Below are 21657 nucleotides of genomic sequence, written 5' to 3' on the forward strand. Positions count from 1 at the left end.
ACCAAACCAAGTATATATCAAGTTTTGTTGGTTTTGTTTGGTTTCTTTTTTAGTCCACTTTAGGGTTGAAGAGGGATCCACAGTGGTTTGCAAATTAGACCAAATTTCAAAGGCAATGACATTCAAAACATTAAAATTGAAAAAGTAAGAGGCACTTGTCTTTAAGTCTTGCAGTTTAAAACAAAAAGCAGCTTGAATTTCTGCATTCTCTAATTAGACACTGGATAAGCAATCAGGATTTCCTGTTTCAGTCATGGCCCCTTTCTGTTGATTGGAAACGTAAACCCTGTATTCTGACATTTGGCACTCACCCTTTGTACCACTGGGTTCCTCTTCAACACAATCAAAGGGTCATATTGTTAAAACTTAAAAAGAAAAAAATTACCAGTTAAAAATGCTTTAGTCTTTGGAGTAAGATGTCGCATATTTTGCCTTTTTATTTTCCCCCCTCGACGGTAACGCTTAGGCCCCTCACCAAACCCTCAGTAACCATGGTAACTGTATACAAACCCATGCTGGCGATGGTGGTGAATGGTAAGTGACGAAGTCCATCTGCCGCTTCACGTATTTAGTGCTGATATATCTCTATACATATCTCTCTACCACGTGGATTTTTTTGACTTGTTGTATTAAGTTTTCTTGATGCTCTATTTTTTTGGGTCTTTGGTACGCCTGTAATTGAGTGTACGTTCTAAGCTAGCCTGGGAGGCTCTGACTGGACTGAGTTATGACCAGTGCACATCTTACTCAGATTGTTAACTCCATATTGTGTTACACAATGCACCCTCTCTTATCCTTTTGTTAGCTGTGACCTTAAAGCTTGAATGATTCGTTAATTCTTGCAATGTAAAAGGCTCTTGTTCCAAGTGTTGAATGCTAGATGTTGCTTCCCATGGTTTCCCCTCCCGAAGTGTTGCACACGGCTTAAACTTGTCTGTCCCTTTCTTTGACATTATGTCCCCTGTACTTTGTCTCCTCCCTCTTCTCCACTGCATGCCCCTTTCATATTAACTTTATTTTCTGTTTCAAAACCTATCTCCTGTTTCTGTGTTACCATGGAGCACACGCATGCTTTTAAACCTTCAATTATGCAGTAGCTTTTAATTTGCTTTTACTGTCTCTTTATTAAACTTTCAAATGAGATGACATTGCTTTATTGAAATGATTCGTAAGTTAAATTGGTTATGAAGTAAATGTAATTATAAAAATGTATGATTTTTGGGTTATGCACCTATTGCCATTTGTAAATTAAAATGCATTTTAGTTTTTGTTTAAGTTTTTGTTTCTTGGTTTTGATTTCGATAAGTAATCACAGTCATAATGCATGCAACTAATTGGATCATGGGCTGGCCTTGGCATCCATACTCACTTGAGTTTTCTATGTGTGTAGGTTAATAACGCAACAGCACGTGTAATGACTAATAAAAAGACTGTCAACCCTTACACCAACGGTAAGTAGATACCTGACTACCACAAGATGTCTTCTCTGTATACCACTCCACAGCATTCCTGAACCAGGGAATCTTTTCCTTTTTTATTTTACTCTTTGAAAGTCTTATACAAGTATATATTATATCTTTATCACATGCACTACTAACTCCCCCTCCAATCATTCCAAGGAATCTCCATCATATATCTCCCACCCAACTTCATGTCTTATTTACTTACCTATGTTAACCTATTGATTTCAATTAGTGTTGCATGGGGTGATTCACTGGGCTCAAATTCCTAAGGAGCCACAGACTGCCAACAGCTCCCGAGCTAGGGCTGAGGCCTGAGGAACCTCCCTCTAATCCATGCTGGGTATTTTTTTTAACTGTGTAGGCCTTGGGCTGGTAACCACAGCTGATATGAGTTCATGGGTGCCATATACCCTGCTAGCCCTACCTGGCTACTGTTTCATTGCTGACCGGCTACAGTGAACAACCTCAGAGATGATGTTTCACAGCAAAGCAGATATAGTTTTCAAATTTAGCCATCCCATCTCTCTAGAGCAGTGGTTCCCAACCTGTTGGTCGTGACCCTCACTGAGGTCACATATCAGATATCCTGAATATCAAATGTTTACATTGCAATTCATAACAGTAGTGAAATTAGAGGTACAGAGTAGCAACAAAAATAATTTTGTGGTTGGGGTCACTACAACATGAGGAACTGTATTGCAGGTCGCAGCATTAGGAAGATTGAGAACCACTGGCCTAGGAACTGCCCCCAGGACTGACATTAGTCATGATTTGCATCATTTATTTTCCTATAATTCTAGAAAATTAAGGAGAGAATAAAAATGTTGTTTATTAATTTTAAAGCCATATATCCTTAATAATTTGTCATTCCTGTAAGTGTAGTTACAGTATTTGGATCTAGCTTTCAGGCTTCTTGGTTGTTAAAGTGTTGTGATGACTGAGCTCCATGGGGAAGTAGCTGTATGAGTGGCTTGTTCTTTCCCATGCATGTATCCCTGAGTACCATGGGGCCAGATTCCTTTAAGACAAGAATTTCTGCTGCATTTACCAGAAATATTTCCCAGGACTTATTAAGAATGACCCACATGTAACTGTGGATGTAGCTCAGTTGTAAGGTACTTGCTTAGCACACATGAGTCTCTGGGTTCAATCCTCACTATCACCAGAAAAGGTTTCCTGTTTATATGGAGAGATATTAAATATGTTCCCATAGTTTAATTCATTACTCCTTCTCAAAAATAAGCATCTATTAAGATATAGGAAGAGAGAATTCTGTTTTTATTTTAATTCGAAAGACGATTTAGCAGGTAATAGCTCTGAGTTCAGGTCTCAGCACCCACATAAAAGCTAGGTATGGCTACACACCGGCCTGTAAGGACATCTCTGTGGGGAGTGGAGACAGAAGGATCATGCAGCCACCTGACTATACATTTAATTGTAGATTCAATGAGAGACCCTGTCTCAGAAAGGAAAAAGCTACAGAACAATCGACCAGGACACTCAGAGTTTAACGCTGGCCTCCTAACATGTGTGTATATATATATATATAACATTCATATATATGCACAAATATTAAATAAATAACAAATTAGTAAGGAAAAGCTATCCAATAAGTTAAAGTATTACACCCATTAAAATGAGTTGTATAAAGGTAATCATGGGATTATAATGAGAAAAATAAATGTGGATAATGAAGTCCATGTCCACACTCTGATTTCAAATGATGGCAGTAATTCTGCCAAAATGGTAATGCTATGTTGGCTGTCAAGACCAAAAGATATTTTTATTTGATTTATAGGTTTTTAAAAATAATGTAATTTTATTCCACACAACAGGAAAACGTATAGGATTTCTATTTTTAAAGTTTTAATTATATGTGATACATTGACGTATTTTAAAACAGAAAACAACCAAAGAGGAAACAAAGTGAGAAATGTTTTGGCTTGCACTCTTGCCAGCCTGGCTTATCCCTCTCCTCAGGAGAAACCACTGCTGCAGACTGTTGTCTATAGTTCATTTTGCACTTTCAGGCATAGACATACAGAAGATCTGTGTATATAGTATTCCCAGTGTGATCCACATATTCCTGACACAAATAGTATCATGACATGTATAGCTTTTAATCAATTCTTATGAATCAATTTGGACTTTTTAGATGCTGATCCATATAGGTGAAACTAATTCTTTCTCATGGCTATATAGCATTCCACAGGTAGATTCAGATCTTAAGTGTTCACTGACATTTCATTATTTTTGTTTCTATTTTTGTGCTATTGTGAACACATTAGCATTTTATAGTTTTTATTTTATTTTTTTTCTGCTAGTGGCAGCCAATTTAACTATATCAGTGTGTTCTTTCCTTGAAGAGTAATGCTATTAAACAGATGTATTCCCTCACCTTTGAACTGAATAAGCAGTTTCTCTGAGTGCCCAACAGCTCTGAATTACATGTTTATGAGGACTTTCTATTTGGGTAAAATTCTTAGCTCTGTAACTGTTCACAGTGGCATCCACCCAAGTGCTACACATTCAGAAATCCATGGCATAGCCATTGCATGTGTATGTGTGTGTGTGTGTGTGTGTGTGTGTGTGTGTGTGTGTATGTGTGTGCGTGCGTGCGCTATACAGTTGTAGGTGTGCCTGCACACCCCATGAAGGACTTCAAGAAAAACAAACGAATCAATAAGGAGATGGGGAGGGTGACTCAGTTGGTAGAGTGATTATGAATTATGAATGAACACTGGGGTGCAAATTCCCAGCACCCCCAGAAATGTCAAGTGATATGGCTGTTTGATTGCAATGTCCACATTTGAGAGACAGGGAGATGGGGGATTCTTGGAGCAAGCTACAGCACTAGACTAGGGAATCATGGAGCTCTGGATTTGGTGAGGGACCTTTCTAATAAAATGGAGAAGGATGGAGAAAAACACAAACACAGTGACATCACCCTCTGGCCTCCATATGAACCTGCATACACCTGTGTCCACATACATGCAAACACATGTACCTATTCACATGCACACATATATATATGCAAAACAAAAAAACTCAAATGTAATTTCATAAGCCATGTAATACATACTCATTTTAAAGGAAGAATTATTGATCTATTCCATATCAAAGGACTAAGAACTAACTCCTATAGGAATTTGAAGCATAATTCAAAGCCCATTTAAAATAGCTGGTATTTCTGTAACACTATGTGTTTATGTATTATATGAGACATTTCAAAGACAGTGCACCAAAATGGAGGCCTAGAAAGAGAACATAATCATCGTATTTTGAAGAGGCAGAAATGGAGGGCACAAAAATGGTGAATGGAGCCTTTTCCTTTGTGTATGAATATCACCACTGTAACTAGAATTTCCTATAAATTGTAATGGAATCAATTGAGAAAATAAAGACCTTAAAATCTGGAAGAGGGTGTGGTTTTGTAAGAGATCGTATTAGGAAAGTTCTGCATCACTGGGGTATATTACCTGCCATAGGGGAGGAAGGTTCACTTTAGCCCATAATTTTAATGGGTCCCTGCCATATCCCATGGCCATGTGACCTGTGAGACAGAGCATCACAAGTGTCGGACATCATGCAGAGACCACTCACCTTATGGCAAATCAGAAGCTAAGAAGTGGACTGGACCCAAGGACTGTGAATAACCTTCCCAAGCATGCCCTCTGAGGTCAACTTCTAAAAGAGCCTGCATCTTACACATTTTACCCCCTCCCTCAAAGGCCATCATGCAATGGGTCCATCAGGAGGTTAACACGCTGACTGTCTAATCCAATCACTTCACAAGTTGTCAGCTGATAACCGGGCCCATTATATATAAGCCTCTGAGGGGCATTTCGTATTCAAACCATCACAGAGAATATGTCAATACCCATGAATCCATGTTAGAGTAAGAAAAAAATTATTTTTGAGGTTTACTTCTTAGTTGCATGACTTATAAACCATAGAAATAATGCTTTTTCTCCAAAAGCATTATAAGTTATCCAACTTTGAAGCCCAAGTATTGTAATAAAAATTTTGTTGCCAAATATCATGTTCCTGAGTTCCTTCAGTCGTACATCCTGCTGAGATTTCAGCAATTTCAGGGTCTCCAGTGATACCTAAGACTGGTCCTAATGCAATGAGAAACATGTATGGGAGGGTGTGAAGGAGGATCTGATGCAGAAGATTGTGGTAATACCAGTGTGGAGGATAGAAGAGGCATTCCCATGGCTTTCTAATGTAGATATGATAGACAATAGAAGGAAATATGGAAGTTTTACAAATTCCACCTGTGAGAGAGCTCTATAAAGGCCTAATTAGACAGTCTCTGTTTCTCCCAAAAGCATGTCTGTGGCTAGAGAGGGGGGGCATGGTAGAGGGTGTACAGTACTCACTGGAATGCAAAAACTGGACCTATGTTACATATGGAGAACTGGATTTAGAGGGATTTCCTGAAAGTTGGCAAAGCATGGCTGTTACATAGGAGTCTGTTGCCTTGGACATTTTTAAAAGGCTGGAATCGAGACCGGTGACCTTGGCTTCCAGTGTGGGCTCTGCTAGTGACTACTGATGGGCATCCCAGCTACTCAAAGATCTCCCGACGTAGTTCTGTACATCGGGAGCTGGACATACATAGGCACCAGCATCCCAGGTGTCTGGGATCTTCAGAGAAAGTAGAGTACCACCAGGGTGGGAGATAAAGATGGTGCTCTGCGCTTGACTGCTGCTTGTGGATCAATGGGATTTGATTACAGAGAGGCCTCAGTTTTAATTGGCCATCTCATTCCTTCTTTCTGTGCCAAGTTGTAGGAGCAAAGATTCAGACGCAAAATGGAGCTAGCTAAGAGAAACAAAAGAAAAAACAGATTCTGAGAAGCTCAGTCTTAGTTTTCATTGTTTGGGATAGCTGATTGTTTGTAGGGTTTTTGTTGTTGTTGATCATTCAACAGTCTCAGTACCATGTATTTGATACGTTCTGCTCAGTCATCCCTATTCCCTCTCTTCTCCTTGCCCCACCCAGCCCTCCTACCAAAGCTCCATCTTTCCCACTTCCCTGCCTTTTTGTTTTCAGTTTGGTTTTGCTTTGGGCCAAACTGTGCTTTAGCAAGGCCACTTGTCTGGGTATGAGTGTGGAGCTGCCCACTGGAACAGAGTAACTCCACAGAGGCTTTCTCGATGAAAATAATGATTTTGCCAGACTGTCATAAGCTCTCCTGGGTAGGTGGGACCCGTGAGTCCCTTCCCATGTATGGTTGGCTTACTCTTGTGCAGATCCTATGCTATTGCAAGTTTCTGAGGGCTACAGCCATGTCATGCCCACAGAATAGCATTTCATAGCCCCTATCTTCTCGCCTACTGAACTCTATCCACGATTGATTATTACTCTTCATTTTGAAACAGGACCTTACTTAGTTGCCCATCCTGGCCTTGAACTCACTCTGTAACCATCATAGGTTTTGAACTTGAGATCTTCCTGCTTCAGACTCCCAAACATCTAGGATGATGGGCCTGACTGAAAGTCAATCTGAAATATTTATCTTCTGTTTGTTTGCTGGGTAAAGCAAGAGATTTCTCTCTGAGCAGACAAAACAGTTCGGTTTAACAACAGACACTCACAGCTGGGAGCTTTATTGTTGGCTGACTGTTGCTGTCTGGGCAGTCACACATCATAGCTTCTGGTCACCTCTAATAAAGCTATCTGGGGGGATTCCTAACATAAAGTTGCCATTTCTTCCAATGTTTCAAGAGAACCAGAAATCCTATACCTTAGGTGAAATCTATATGTTGGCTATGAATACCTGTTACTAAAAACAGGAAAACAAAGCTGTTACTCAAAATAAAGGACCACACAGCACGTGTGTTCAATGTATGAATAACTGCTTTGTTTGTCCTTTGGATGTTGTCTCCTGCTCTATTTAATCTATGAGGTATCTGCTTAAAATGCATGCAGGTTATTTTCTAATGTTTTATTACACTCACTATAGCAAGGCTTGTACACCAGGGATCTTGTCCAGCATTTTTCTAAAGCAGGCTCGCACATAACCCAGGACAAGCTACATTTCAGGGAGGCGGGAAGTCTGATTTGATGCAGCTCCCCGAAGACCCATCTCAGAGGGGTGAAGCTTCATGTGTCTGCCTGGGCTTTGCTCCATTGCCTTGTCGGATGGGACCCTGGGAGGCTGGGAGTGGTAGGCTTTATCTGCTGTTCTCTTCCTTCTGTAAGCCTCATTGTTCGCTTTAATGTCCCTGATGAAAATCTCAGTTTGTGAAGCCTGGGGACATACATAAACTGTCTCAGAAATTAAAATTGGGATAATTTTGTCCATCTTCCTGACAGTGCAGGCTTGTATTTCCAGCAAGGTTATCCCAGGGGTCTCTTTCAGGTACTAGAAGGAGCCACAGAAAGGATAAGTCCATTTGCGTGTGATTTGCATATATTTACATAAGTCTACTTGAGGTCTGTTAGTCTGAGCAAGTCTGCACAGAGGTGACTTTCAAGGGCAATCCTCATTGCCTTCACTGGAAGATGGCAGTCCCTAAGAGGTCCTTCACTGCTTGTAGAACATTGAGCATCTGCAGGGCACATGGAAACCAAATCCTAGCCAGAGGAAATAAGACCACTCAGAAAAGCACTTTGTGCCTTCTGATTCCTTATGGTAATTCCAAGTCCATGTTTATGGAATATTTAGTATTTGTCAAATGCTTTTAAGTGCCTAGAACTCATGCTTGACAGTCTTGCCCAGCTTTACTCTTAATTCTAATGAGGGAGAATGATAGAGAAAACAAATAAGAAGAGAAAGAAAGCAATGAAGGGGGAGAGAGAGAGAGAGAGAGAGAGAGAGAGAGAGAGAGAGAGAGAGAGAGAGAGAGAGAGGATACAGTTAGCACCTATGTAGAAAATTTACCTGGGTGATCAATCGGTGAGTACCCCTAAGAGAAGGAAGGAGAGTGACATTGAGTATCATGTTTTGGAAAGGAATTGGAGACCAGGACAGTACCTGGATACTTGGGAAAGATTTGGGGGGTGTTCTCCAAGAAAGGTCAGGAAATCTCTAGATGTTCAGTTAGTCTGGGTGGTTTTATTCGGATTAAAGATCAACAGTCTATATCTTAGAGAAATGGAGACAGTGGTGCAAAGTGAATGGACCTTGGATAAATTATCATTTTCTAGTCCAACACAGGGAGTTTGTACTTATCCTGAGTCTAGAAGGAAGATGGAGTTCCGATAGAGGAACAGAGCAAGTGATTGGTTTCTCCCATGACTCTTTGGCCACTGCAAATAGAATGGATGAAGATAAAAGGTGAATGAATGGGTTTTATTTTAAATTGTTTAAATATATGGATTTTTAATTGTGTGCTTGTATATGTCTATGAGTGTGGAGGTAAGTGCATGTGAATATAGATGCTTGTAGAAGTTAGCAGAGGGTTCTCAAGCCCCCAGAGCTGGAGTTATAGGTGATTTTAAGATGCCAAACACAGGTGGTGGGAAATGAGCATCATTCCTTTGCAAGAACAGCAGGCTATCCCTCCAGCCCCAAGGGTGGTTTTTAATTATTGTTATTGCTTTGTTTTGCTTTGGTATGACTTTTGTCTGGCAAGAAACATATTGTAGAAAAGAAAGGCACTGTCCCTAGTTTAATGGAATACTTTTTTAAAATAGATTGTATATGAGATATGAATGTAAGGTAGCAACTATTGAGCAGAATTTTGAGTGACCAGATGCCTGGAGGTGCCACTGGCTGAAAGGGAAAACTGGATGAGAATCAAGTTTCAAGGGAGAAGGGAGAGTTGACGGTGGCATCCAGTGCAAGCCCAAGATTCACAAAGATATTCAAGCACCCTGTCTGGGAGTGGGAAGCCTTGTTTAGAAGAAAGGTTCGAGGTAAGAAGGGCATGGCACAGTCACTAAGACCCAAAGTTGACTTAAGTAGGCTCTCATGTTGCAGTCAGGTCCTCATATATCTCAAGGTCCAAGACCAAGCATTCCCCTGCCTCCAACTAGGTTCAACTTCCCAAAGGCTATTCAACCTCTCAAAATAGCACCACCTACTAGGGACCAGGTATTTAAACACCAGGATGTGTATCCTCCAAACTGTAAAAGCATTTTAAAATAAGCCATTTCTATTTCTCGGGTTCATTTACTGAAAGATATTGGGTATTTGACCATTGATCCAAGACACAAGGGCACATAGGAGCATACATGGTGGAGCTCATTTAGAAAAATGCTTTCTGGGTTTACATGGAGTACCGAGTTCAATCCCCAGCACTTCATTAAGTGGGTATGATGTTCCAAACCTATAATCCCAGTATTCAGGAGAAGGAGGCAGGAAGATCAGAAGTTCTAAGCCATCCTAAGTTACATAATGAGTTCAAGGCCTGCCCAGGCTACATAAGATTCCTAGGCTACATAAGACCCTGTCTCAAAAACAATTCTACCACTATAATTTCCTTAGAAACTTCCTAGGAAAGTCAGAACCAATCACAAGCTCTGAGGCCTAAGCATTCTTCCCTGTTGTTGCAAAAACCAATTAACCAACAAACAAACAGGTCAGTAATATGCTTTCCAGTTTATGGTTGTTCTTGTGTGCTGTCTTCTTGAGTGACGATTTCTAAGGAGCCAGAGTTCACAGTTAAGACATATTTCCATCAGTAAAAGCTAGCAAACCAGAGACTGTGGTTAATGTCGTAGACAGGTGACTTGAAAGTGACCTTCACTATTTAGCACTCACTAAGGTTTTCCCTGTTCCTGAATGCATTGAAATGCATTCCATACCAGATCTCCGGGGGATAAACTGCTGTCGTCTCTGTTATTCACAAAGCACACAGCAGAGAATTGGAAGTCTCTACTAGCTAGAGGTCATAATCGGGAAGGCTGATCGTCAGAGTGTGTTACCTCAAAGAGTTCTGTTTATGCAAGCTTTTAAATATCTGTGACTTTGATGCAAGGCAACATGTGATGAATTATCTAGCAATGTGATATGAAATAAAGCAAAAACTGAGATTAGCATAGTGGATTTACTGATATGGTAGAGCATGATTTCTGTTTTTTGTTTTTTGTTTTTTGTTTTTGTTTTTTTTTTTTTTTTTTTCCACAAGGTTCACCTGTAGCCGGTCAGTGGCTTTCATTCCATTCACTTGCGATACCAGAAAACCAAAGAATGTAGACTCCAGATTTTGCAAGCAATTTTGTGCATGTTCACCTTACATAGCCTTGATACTTTCCAATGCAAACAAGTACCCTATCTCAGTCTGTGTTCACTGTGGTTACCTTGAAGGGATAGAATACGCAAATGTGATGTAATCCTTCTGTGCTTATTTTAAGGCTGGAAATTAAATCCAGTTGTGGGCGCCGTCTACAGCCCCGACTTCTATGCAGGTAAGGAACTTTGCTTTGCACGCCAAAGTCTTGCTTGGTCATTTCTAAATGTGCTTTGCCTGCCCCTATATCATGGGTTTTGTAGCTCAATCTAAATGAGGAATCCTGTCCTAACAAGTTCTCAAGGATTTCTTGGGGCAAAACCAAGAGTGTTTACAATCTCCAGTGATTGAGGGGAGCTCACACTTGTGAGATAAGCGTGAGGCTCTGCCACTCTGTCTTTGCCCTAGGAAAGCATTGGGGCTTTGCTCAGCAGTACACTGGACGGACGGGTGGAAGCTCAGTCCCATCTTAATGCAATGCTCTTGCTATGCACCTGTTAGCTGTGCATTCCATCAGAGGTGCTTTCCTCCTTTCTGATAAAGCAGAGGGTTGAGTCAATCATTTCAGCAAAGTGCAAACTGGGAGTTTCCAAGGTAAAGTTTAGGTAGAAGTTAGGAGGATAAAAAGAACTTAGGTCTTTCTTTCTCCGTGGATCAATTTGGCTTAGCAAGTTCAGTTCTGTCTAATTTGCTCCATGCATATGTCTCCTTCCTTCCCCTCTTCCCTTCCTGAGTGCCCTTAGTAGGGAAATCTACCCACTCAGACAGCTCAGTGAACAAATCAGGGGAAGAGCCAGAAGCCTCCACAGCTAAGGTTCCTTACTTTAATATGACAGGTTAGCCTGTCACTGATCCTGAGGTCTTGTCACCAAAGCTGCCTTGAAAACCTGGTGCCCTAGTAGCAGGCTTTTCTTTTGGGTATGAGGAAGGAGCCTTCCTTTGGCATGCCTCCTAAACATTGTACACTTGGTAAATAGTTGATCTGAGCCACTCACTTAGTGGCAAGAGTAAGTCTTGGTTCATTTCTTCTTGTTGCCCAACTCCTGCCATTTTTCTGAGACTAAACATCACCCCTAGAAGATGTGAAAGGAACAGAACCTAACTACTCTTATGCACACACCAAACTATGAAGCCTTGAGGACCCGAGGAAGGTTTGTATTTCAGCTATGTTTGTGAGCCTCTTCCTGTGTGAGCTTCGATTAAATCTAGGGATTGCACCACCATGCAGCAGCTGTGTTCACTCTTATAGGGGAGGGTACACTTGGCTGTAAGGCTTCTCAATTCTGTGTACCCTAGCTTCTGAGATGATCACAGGAGAGTAAAGAACATGGAAGATGAACCAGGCAGCCCAAGTTCAGACACTTCTTCCACTATTTGCTAGATATGTGACCCGGACAAGTTATTAAGCCTCCCTGTGCCTCAGTTTCTTCATCTCTCAAATGGGGATTATGATAGCAGAAGTGCATAGATGTTTATTAGATTATAAGGAAGGGCTGTATGAAGCCCTGGCTATATATTCAGCATCGTTTGTTGAATAAGCAAGTTAATATTCAACCTTTGTGTCATGGTGGGAGAGGACATGTATGGCTGATATAGCTGAGCCCTGAACACACTATTGGACTCAAGTTGTTTTCATTACTTGTAAGAGGACTGGCCTCTGAATTCTCAGCATATCTACTTGGGGTGTTAACTTCTGGGCTTAGGGGCATGGCTATATGTTCAGGAGCAAGATGCACCTTGGATGGTATTAGTATTCTGGGGTAAATCTTTTTCAAAGCTAAAAATATACAAAATCTCCCCAAAGATCAGAGAAGATCTGGCTTTCATATACCTGCAGGGACAGTCACAAATCTGCAGCAGCTGATCCAAGGCAGTGGCAGGTTCTGTAGACCTGTGAATGTTTGTGATATGTGCCTGTGTTCAGGTTTTTGTCTCCAGAGAAATGGGGTCAAGAGCAAGAAGCAGAAAGTATTCCTTTGGGGAGTTTGTCACAGATGTGGGCATGATCTGAAAGCACTGTATAGTTTTCCCTTCCTAATGGCCATCCTTGCCTCTACTGACCAGGATAATGTCAACTATCTCCTTTATTTGGGATTTTGCCCCACAGTGAATTCCTGCTGGTGTTAAAGAATACACAGAACAGGGTTAGACTGACTTACATATGCAAACATAAAGGAATCTGTATTCCTTCAACAGCATCAGAACATTAGTTGAAACTAGATCAAAGCCCAGCCTAGGCAGAGAGGTCTCCAAGTACAGAAAGTGAGCCAGTTCAGAGGGGTAATGTATACTCCATATTTTCTGTGGGCTGGCACTATTCCATGCACATTCCATACATGATTGTATTCAATCCTTATGACAGTTTTGCAAGCTAAAACACAAAAATAAACAAAGGGTATAGATCTCCTTTAGGGTTTCACACACACACACACACACACACACACACACACACACACACACACACACGTGTGGTTTTGATCAGTCTTAGGGGCTGAGTCCTTTGTAAGTGGATATCGTGACTTCTTTATATTTTATAAATATTAAGTCTACATTTCTGTGACCGTGCCTTGTGATCATACCACCTTCTAAAGTGAGACAAGCCCCCTGGTCATTGCTCTAGCACCACTGCATTGGGTTGGTATATGAACTGGTTATGTGAGGACAGCCTCAAAGAAATCTGAACAACTGATGATGCCTTATGAGACTTTCTCAGGAAATGAAAGTTTTTGTTTTCTGTTTTGTTTTTTAAGCAAGGAACCTGGCATAGAAGTGCATGCATGCACCTCAGCACTTGGGAGGCTGAGGCCAGAACTGGTTACAAATTGAAACCCTGTTTTCAAAAACAAAAAAACAAGCAAACAATCAAAAACCACAACAAAAAAGAAAAAGGAAGCTGAGGCATTAGCTCAGTTGGCAAAACACTGGCCATGTAATTGTGAAGTCTGGGTGTGATGACCCATGCCTTCCAGCTACACATCAATGACTAGGAATTTACAAAGCATCTAAACTTCCTTAACTATAAAACTAGTCTGGATTTCTCTTGCAGTTTGGAGGGTGCCGCATACTAGAAATAAAAACCTTGGCCATGACTTGCTTTGGATATTTCATAGGTCATCTCTGTGTATGACCAAGATGGAAAGCCAGACTCATTAGTCATTTCTCAGTCTAAGATGTGTTCATGACAGATTTCATGACACTCCCATAGCATAATTATTGATTTTCCTCAAGCTTATGCAGAATGAACTATCCAGCCTCCAATTGTCTCTCAAAATGGGGCATGGAAAGTTCACAGATTTTGTAAATTAAAATCAATATTTTCAATCTCTCCTAAAGGTAATTTTCCTAATTTAGTGGACTTTCCCCTAACATTTATTTTCTCTTTTAATTATAAAATGGCAAGTTATTGATTTTCGTATAGAACCTTCTGGTGCCCCCCAGTGCATTTTTATTGCTGGTGTCGGATGGGAGTGGGAAGGGAGGGCTCACTTCTTAATGAAGACCTTTAATTACTAGCTGAACAGTATTAATTTGCTTTGATAGATTATGACATTTGCACGTACACACACACACACACACACACACACACACACACACACACACAATCCTGGGAAGCATTTAGAAAGCCATTTTAAAAGGTTTTTCATTTGGAAGGTTGTGGTTTTTTGTTTGTTTGTTTGTTTTTTCCGGTTTCACTTCTAGTCATGCTTACTATGAACTCTTTTAATTTCTTATTGACTACAAGTGGGGTGAAACAAATATACATAAATCTACATATTCTAGGAACAGATATAAATCTTTTCCAAAGACAGGTGGGTGTTCTCATATAAAGCTAAGCAGCATTGATTATTTCCCCAAGTCTAATTATCTTCAGACCCTGTGAGGTTTATTCTCAAGACAAACGATTGATAAGTCAATTAAGACACAGATGGGTCTTAAAGATTTTGACCAATATGTATTGGTGTGGACACACCATCTTAGGGTTTAAATAAAATTTGGGGTGCTAATAGAAAAGGAGTATCTATGGGTATCTACTCCCATCAGTATACCTCAAGTTACTGGGTAATTAGAGAGAATATGTCTAAGGATCAGAATAAAGAAGGCTCATAAGGGATTCTTACCACACCCCTGTCCATAGAGAATCCTATTTGCCTTTTCTAATAAAACATGTTGAGATCTGGGGAGATGCCTCAGCTGGTAAAGTGCTTGCCTTGCATACATGAGAACCTGAGTTCCATCTCCAGAACTGAAGTGAAAAGTCGAAAATTCTGGCATGTGCCTATTATCTCAGCCTGGGGAGGGAGAAAACTATGGGTTTCTGCGACCCTACAGTCTAGCTTACTTTTCAAGCCTCCTACCCCAGCCTCAAAAACAAGTAGATGGTTCCTGAAGAATGACACCAGTTATACATCCTCTACATGTACACAAAAAACACACATTCATGTGTACACGCATGTACACCTACATGCACACACATGCAAAAATTCCTTACTACTTGGAAGTGTAGTGTTTTCTTTTTTAGAGATGATACCTATCCAGTAAAACGGTTGATTCAATATACCTTTAATGTTCATAATAAGTGAAGCAAAATAAATAAGAAACAGAAGGTGATTCAAAGTTGTCATAGTAGTACTGACAAATGGCACCGTTCTGATCCTCAATTGCCAGTAAGATCCACAGGGCAGAGCTTCCCCACACTGTATATCATATCAGCCAGCTCATTTCTGTGATTAAATATTCCATCAGTGGGGCTAGAAGGTGGCAAAGCTTAACAAGATTCAGAAGATGTAGCACTTGAACACACATAACTCACTTCCATGGTTCAGGAACACCCAGCCTGCAAAGGGAAATTGCAATTTAGTTACATTACTCCAGGAGACACAATCGATAGAGAAAGGAAAGGAACTTCTAGTGAATTGCAGATCAAAGATAGCGTTATGTCTCAAAGATGAGAAAGGTTACTATTAGAAAGAAAGGGGAAAAAATGAGAATATGCAGAGTACGGCAAGCGGAAAACCAAGATGATGGGGGAGGGGAAGTGGCCCTATTGCCAACTACTCTTATTAGCAATTTTGAGAAGGGAAGAAGGACTCTTGGTTGATACACCTAAAAATATTTTTCTGTTTGTTTTGAGACAGGGCAATAAAAAGGTACTAAGAGAAAGGGCATGATGGACTGCAAAGTCCCATTTGAAAAGTGATCAGTTCTTAAAGGAAGCTGATGCCAAGGTCATGGTAGGATCAGGTCCAATAATGAGGGCAGGAGAACCTCACCGGCTCTAAAGTAAGATATAAATTTAAGGGATTAATGTGATCACTGAAGTCTCCTCCATTGGCTATGTCCATATGAGGGAGCCTGGCCTTAGACCGCATCCCATAGAACAGGCGATGGGCTATTGGATTGAGATCTCAAGGTGAAGCTTAAAAACAAAGAGTTGGGATACAGCACTCTGTGATTGCTTATCTCAAAAGGGCAGGTGCATTTGACCTTGGATTATCTGTACAAATGTGTGGGTTTTCTATGAGTATTTGGCCACTGTAAACTATGATTCATCTCAGAACTGGGTTAGAGGAAGGTAGCATGGGACCCCTTCCCCACTTGCCCTTCACTGAGTCCAGTACATTTGGGAAGGATGACTTTTTACACACTTTTGCATGAGTCTCTTTCTAGCTTCTCTCCTGTATTTTGAACATGTTAGCATCTCCAAAATGCAAGATTGTTCAAAAGCCATGGTGTGATGGTTAATATTGATTGTCTACATGACAAGAATGTCTTCTACAAGAAGACAAGTCTCAGAGCATGCCTGTGAGGGTGTCTAGATATGGGTGATTGGGGTGAAAAGAATATTGGTGGCACCATTCCAGGAGTTGAGGTCCAGCACTAGATAAAAGGAAGAGCGCAAACTTAGCATGAGTATTCATTGCTCTTTGCTTGCCGACTGTGGACACATGTGACCAGCTCCTGTCATCATGTCTTCCCCACCTGGATAGACTCTACCCTTAAACTGTGAACCACAGAAACCTTTTTCCTCAAGTTGCTTTTCTCGGGGTATTTTATCACAGCACCTGGAAGGGAAACTGGTACAGAAGAGCTCCGATCTCAGATATATTTTATTGTATTTGAAGATTGAGCTCAGGGTACATGTGTGACATAAACCATGCAATTTAGCATACATCCTTAGCACCTTGGAATATGGTGATATATATTTGCAGGTCCCCACTGCCACCCAAAGCCCTCCAAACAATAATTATTCCAACATCCCTCATGGCATGAATGTCTTGACTTCCCCACCCAGAGGAATAGGCTGGACTTAGATGCTGAGTTTTGTCCTTAAAGAGAATGTTCTCGCCAACAGTGACCTTTGGCTCTGGGATGCTGTGTATAATTTACACATCTGCTAAATTCAAATGCAGTGCACTTCAGTGAGCTGGAACAGGGGCATCCAGATTTCAGTCCCCAAGCAGAGGATTTGCAGCCTGAAAATGTTCCACTTCAGAGACCTTATCTTGTACATCTGTTTACCTTTGCCTCCTCATTGGGATGAGAATCACTTTGCTTCATGCCCTCTTCTCCCCCCATCTGTCTTATCAGATTTCACTCCATCCTGGCCCACATTTGGCCTTAATTTTTATCTGCGTCCTTCCCTGGCCCACAGAGGGAACACAGCTCGTCTTTGATGGAGCCTGTAGGGGGTTTTGATCTTCAGATAGGATCAGGACTTGCTGAGATGGTTAAAATAAATGCATTTCTTAAATAAATTTGCTGGTTTTTTTCTGTTGCATGGAAAGTCTGTCCAAGCTTGCTCCTCCAAAGGCAAAGGGAGGCAGGACTTTTCTGGTATAAGAAGAGCTGCAAGTAGGCCACACAGAAAGGGTGGCTTTCAAGTATTTTGTTAGGGTTGCACTCTTGTGGTTAGGGTTAGCATGAATGCATAGAACTCCACTGATGCACCTTAACTGTGCTAGACTCATCATGGAATGACCAAAGAAGAAAATCACTGCAAATTTAAAAAATGCTACCAGTTGCTGCCTTTAACTCATTCACCCTGCTCACACATACATAGTTGGTGTAAAATATAATTTGTATGTGGGCTTATGTGTATGAGTGTGTAATTGCCATGTCTACCTTATTTGAAATCAGGGTCACTCTTTGGTTGTTTGTGGATGTCTGTGTGAGGCTTGCTGATTTGTGGGCTTCCAAAGTTTCTGTCTCCACCTCTTCTCTCTCAGTTGGAAACTTGAGGTTACATACACAAGCCACCATGTCCAGGTTTATGTGGCCTCTGGGGATTCTAATTCAGGTCCACAGGCTTCTGCCTTGCCCTTTGACCATCTCCCTGTCCTAACTCAGTCTTTAGTATGAAGTTATAGAACAAAGGCCAGACACTTAGCCAAGGTAATAGAGCCCAACTATGTTTTCCTTCAAATACATAAGGGTTTTGAAGGATGTCAAACTGTACACTTAGTGTCCAAAAAGCTACTGCAGGACCTTGTACCCATGCGCATATGCACACACACACACACACACACACACACACCACCACCACCACCACCAACAACAACAACAACAACATTATGGAGCTTGCACATACATACACATGCATATGCTCATAGACACCACCAATAACACAGAGCTTACACACACATGCATATGCACACACATACATGCCATTGCTAACAACAATCATTGTACCTGCATTAAGAACCAAAGGATGATATAAATTGGGTCTTTAAGGATAAATAGGAGTTCATCTCACAAAAAAAAGTAGAAAAAGTTTATTGCAGAGGTAGGAAGGTTGGTAGAGTCCCAGGGCATCCCTCAACCTTTAACTTTAGACTCCATTAAGAAATTCTAAAGGAATAAAGAAGACACAGGGAGTCAAACTTTATGTGTTAACACGGGTGGGAATTTCTGGGCAACGTTAAGTTCTTTCCAAAGGCTGAAGAGTATTGATCTGCTGAGATCAGAGGATACCTTCAACAGAAATGCTGCTGAAAATACCACAGGAAGGAATATGCATTCTGGAGTGCATCCTCTGAGGGGTAGGCTGTCACTGAAAGTGCACCTCAAAAACAAATCCATGAAGATGTCTGCTGGTCCATTACACCTCCAGATACACAGAGCTATCTGATGAGGAGGGGTGGTGTGGGTAAAGGACATATATGGCCTGAAAGGAGGAACTTGGGGGGAGATCATTAAGGGAGACTGTATAACTAGCAGAGATGGGAGAGATGAAAGGGAATAAGAGTCTACTAATGCACACTTCATTAGGAAATTATATAATGACATAAGACATTCATTGTATGCCAATTTTAAACATTAAAAAATTAAAAGAACAAGATAAATCATTTAAATTATACTACATACAGATATGAAATTATAAGACAATATGTTAAAAGTTTTACTTTTTAAAAAACCCCAAATACCCAGATATCATTATTTATAAAGGTCATTACTGCATTAGGGGAATGGCTCAGTGGCTTGCAAGCACAAAGGACTTAAGTTTCAGTGCCCCAAACCCATGCTAAAACAGATATTAAAATTCAATCTGTAGAACCCACTTTTATAAAAATGGTATTATTGGCGAGCATTTATAATCCCAGCACTGAGTAGGCAAAATCAATTCCTGGGCTCACTCACCAGCCAGTTCAGCCTGCAAGTAAAGTTCCAGGCCAGAGAGAGGCCCTGTCTTTCAAAGAAAATTAGGATTGATACTCAAGGCTGTTCCCTATCCTCTGTGCACACATGTGTGCACGAGCGCGTGCACACACACGCATAAACACACACACGTACACACACACACACACACACACACACACACACACACACCAACCTCTACTCATCAGCCCCCGAACTGAACACTTAATTTAAGCTAGAACTAGATAGGAAGTGATCACAGAACCAGTTTCCTTCACTCTCAACCTCTTTCCAGGCAAGGGAATTACCAGATACCTCAAACAGGAAGCAGTGAAGGTCTTTTGAGCTACTTATGTTACATTGCCCTTTAATTATAAGTTAAATGCTGTAAATTAGTATTTTTGCTTCCCACATTGAGTATTCTTTCCAAAAAATACATTTAGCTACTCCTATTTGTCCAACTGATTTGGACAAGTAGACTTAAATTGGCCAAATATTTTATCATACCCTTTATGTTAATTATGTGTTCTTCAAATTTAAAACAAAACTATTTCATTTTTAATTTTTAAAACTTTTAATTTTTAAAAATATTTTCTAAATTATGTGCATATGGGGAGCATATATGCAACCAAGTGCAATGGTACTCAGAGGCCAGGGCATCAGATCCCCTAGAGCTGAAGTCCTAGTTGGTTGTGAGCTGCCTGGTAATAGCTGTGTGCTGGGAACCAGGGTCAGATCCTCTGCAACAGCAGATGAGCTCTTAAGCATTGCGCATATCTCTACCTCTCCACCTTTCACTGTCTTTTGAAAATGTCATAGTGTTGAAGAACCAGCAAACACATGGCACATTCCCACTTGGGTAAACCATATCGCTAGGAGTTAATGTGTTTCTGGAACTTCCTTAGAACTGTTACAACCCATTACAGGCAAAATATTGGTTTATGAAAAATTAATAAGGCCAGGGGAAAACAGAATTCAGTATCTACATTAGCTATTTACACCAAAAGAAAACAGCCAGAATTAATTATGCCACATGCAACATTCTAATGGGGTTTTCATTAACTGTATACCATTATGGAAACTAAGCAAGGATTATTCAAAGAATAATGCCAATGGCTGTTATTGTTTCAGAGATTAAATTAGTTAATGGGTTACATATTCAAATCTGATGCAAAGGTTAATCGATGTACAGTAATCATTATATTAAGCCCTTTATCATTCTAAGACATAAACACCCTAAAATTACTGATGCTTTCCCAGGGGAAGGAAGAAGCATTTATTTGGGCCTTTCTAATGTTTCTTTGATGTGCATGTGATATGAAGACAATTGGAACCCTGGATGTTGTTAATCATTCTCTGTTATTTTTGAGAGTAAGTTTCACTACCTGAGATATTATATTTGCTTTTATTCTATGGTACATACTAAGTGCGCTCTCTCTCTCTCTCTCTCTCTCTCTCTCTCTCTCTCTCTCTCAAATTGTGTGTGTGTGTGTGTGAACATTTCTGGGAAGCATTTTTAAGTAACTGTTCCCATTTACTTTTTTAAGAGATTCAGAGATGAAATATATTTTCTCTTAAGGAGGCAATTCAAGATGTTGGGCTCCTCCAGTCCAGAAAAATAGCCAGAACATCCCAAAATATTATATGATATGTTATGTGATAGTATATAGAATTTAAAAAGGAGACATGGGGAGCCTCTTCAGGCAGCTTTTGAGACTCTTCACTGTTTTAAGGGCCAGCCATATTCCAAGACTATGATGGGGAGGTAGAGAGAAAGAGTGAGAACCTCAGGTCATAGTCCAGACCTGCTAGACTGCAGCCTGCATGGAAAACACTGGACAACACATAGCATAGCGGCGTGTGAAATGCCTAGCTCTGGATCACCCTTTCTATGTGTGGGCTCTTGTATCCCTGAAGTCTAAACAGTAGGAAATAAAAGTGATTTCCATTGCTTCTGCTGCAGCTCAGTTCCAGACATTTCATCATTTCTACTCCACCACCACACCCATTGGCTCACAGATTTGAATAGTGAGTCAAAAAGTGTGAGGCAATATTTTTTAAAAATCATATCATCAGAGGATGGAGAGATAGCTCAGTCAATAAGGTCTTTGCCATGTAAGCACTGAGGACCTGAGTTCAATCCTCAGAACCCACAAAAAAAGAAAAACCAGGCATGATAGCACTAGCCTAATCAGTAGCCCCAAGCCAGTCAAAAATGACATCTGAGGCTGTCCTCTGATATTCACATATCTCTCTCTCTCTCTCTCTCTCTCTCTCTCTCTCTCTCTCTCTCTCTCTCTCTCTCACTCTCTCTCTCTCTCTCTCTCTCACACACACACACACACACACACACACACACACACTACCCCCA

The 21657-nt window shown here is 40.7% G+C and overlaps 1 protein-coding gene across 31 annotated transcripts in view; it reads left to right on the plus strand.

The window, feature by feature from the left end:
• The window catches only part of Rbfox1 (RNA binding fox-1 homolog 1), a 1601479-nt gene that overhangs the window by 1489068 nt on the left and 90754 nt on the right, over positions 1 to 21657 (plus strand). For all 31 annotated transcript variants that reach the window (XR_005090377.1, XM_037201093.1, XM_037201084.1 and 28 more), the window contains 2 exons: positions 1391 to 1451; positions 10777 to 10830. Coding sequence is in view for 30 of the 31 variants with exons in the window: in XM_037201093.1 (XP_037056988.1) it covers positions 1391 to 1451; positions 10777 to 10830 (115 nt within the window). In the remaining variant the exon portion in view is untranslated. The remainder of the gene's footprint in view (positions 1 to 1390; positions 1452 to 10776; positions 10831 to 21657) is intronic.

Source organism: Peromyscus leucopus, chromosome 8b (genome assembly GCF_004664715.2).
Source record: "Peromyscus leucopus breed LL Stock chromosome 8b, UCI_PerLeu_2.1, whole genome shotgun sequence".
Lineage (NCBI taxonomy): Eukaryota > Metazoa > Chordata > Mammalia > Rodentia > Cricetidae > Peromyscus > Peromyscus leucopus.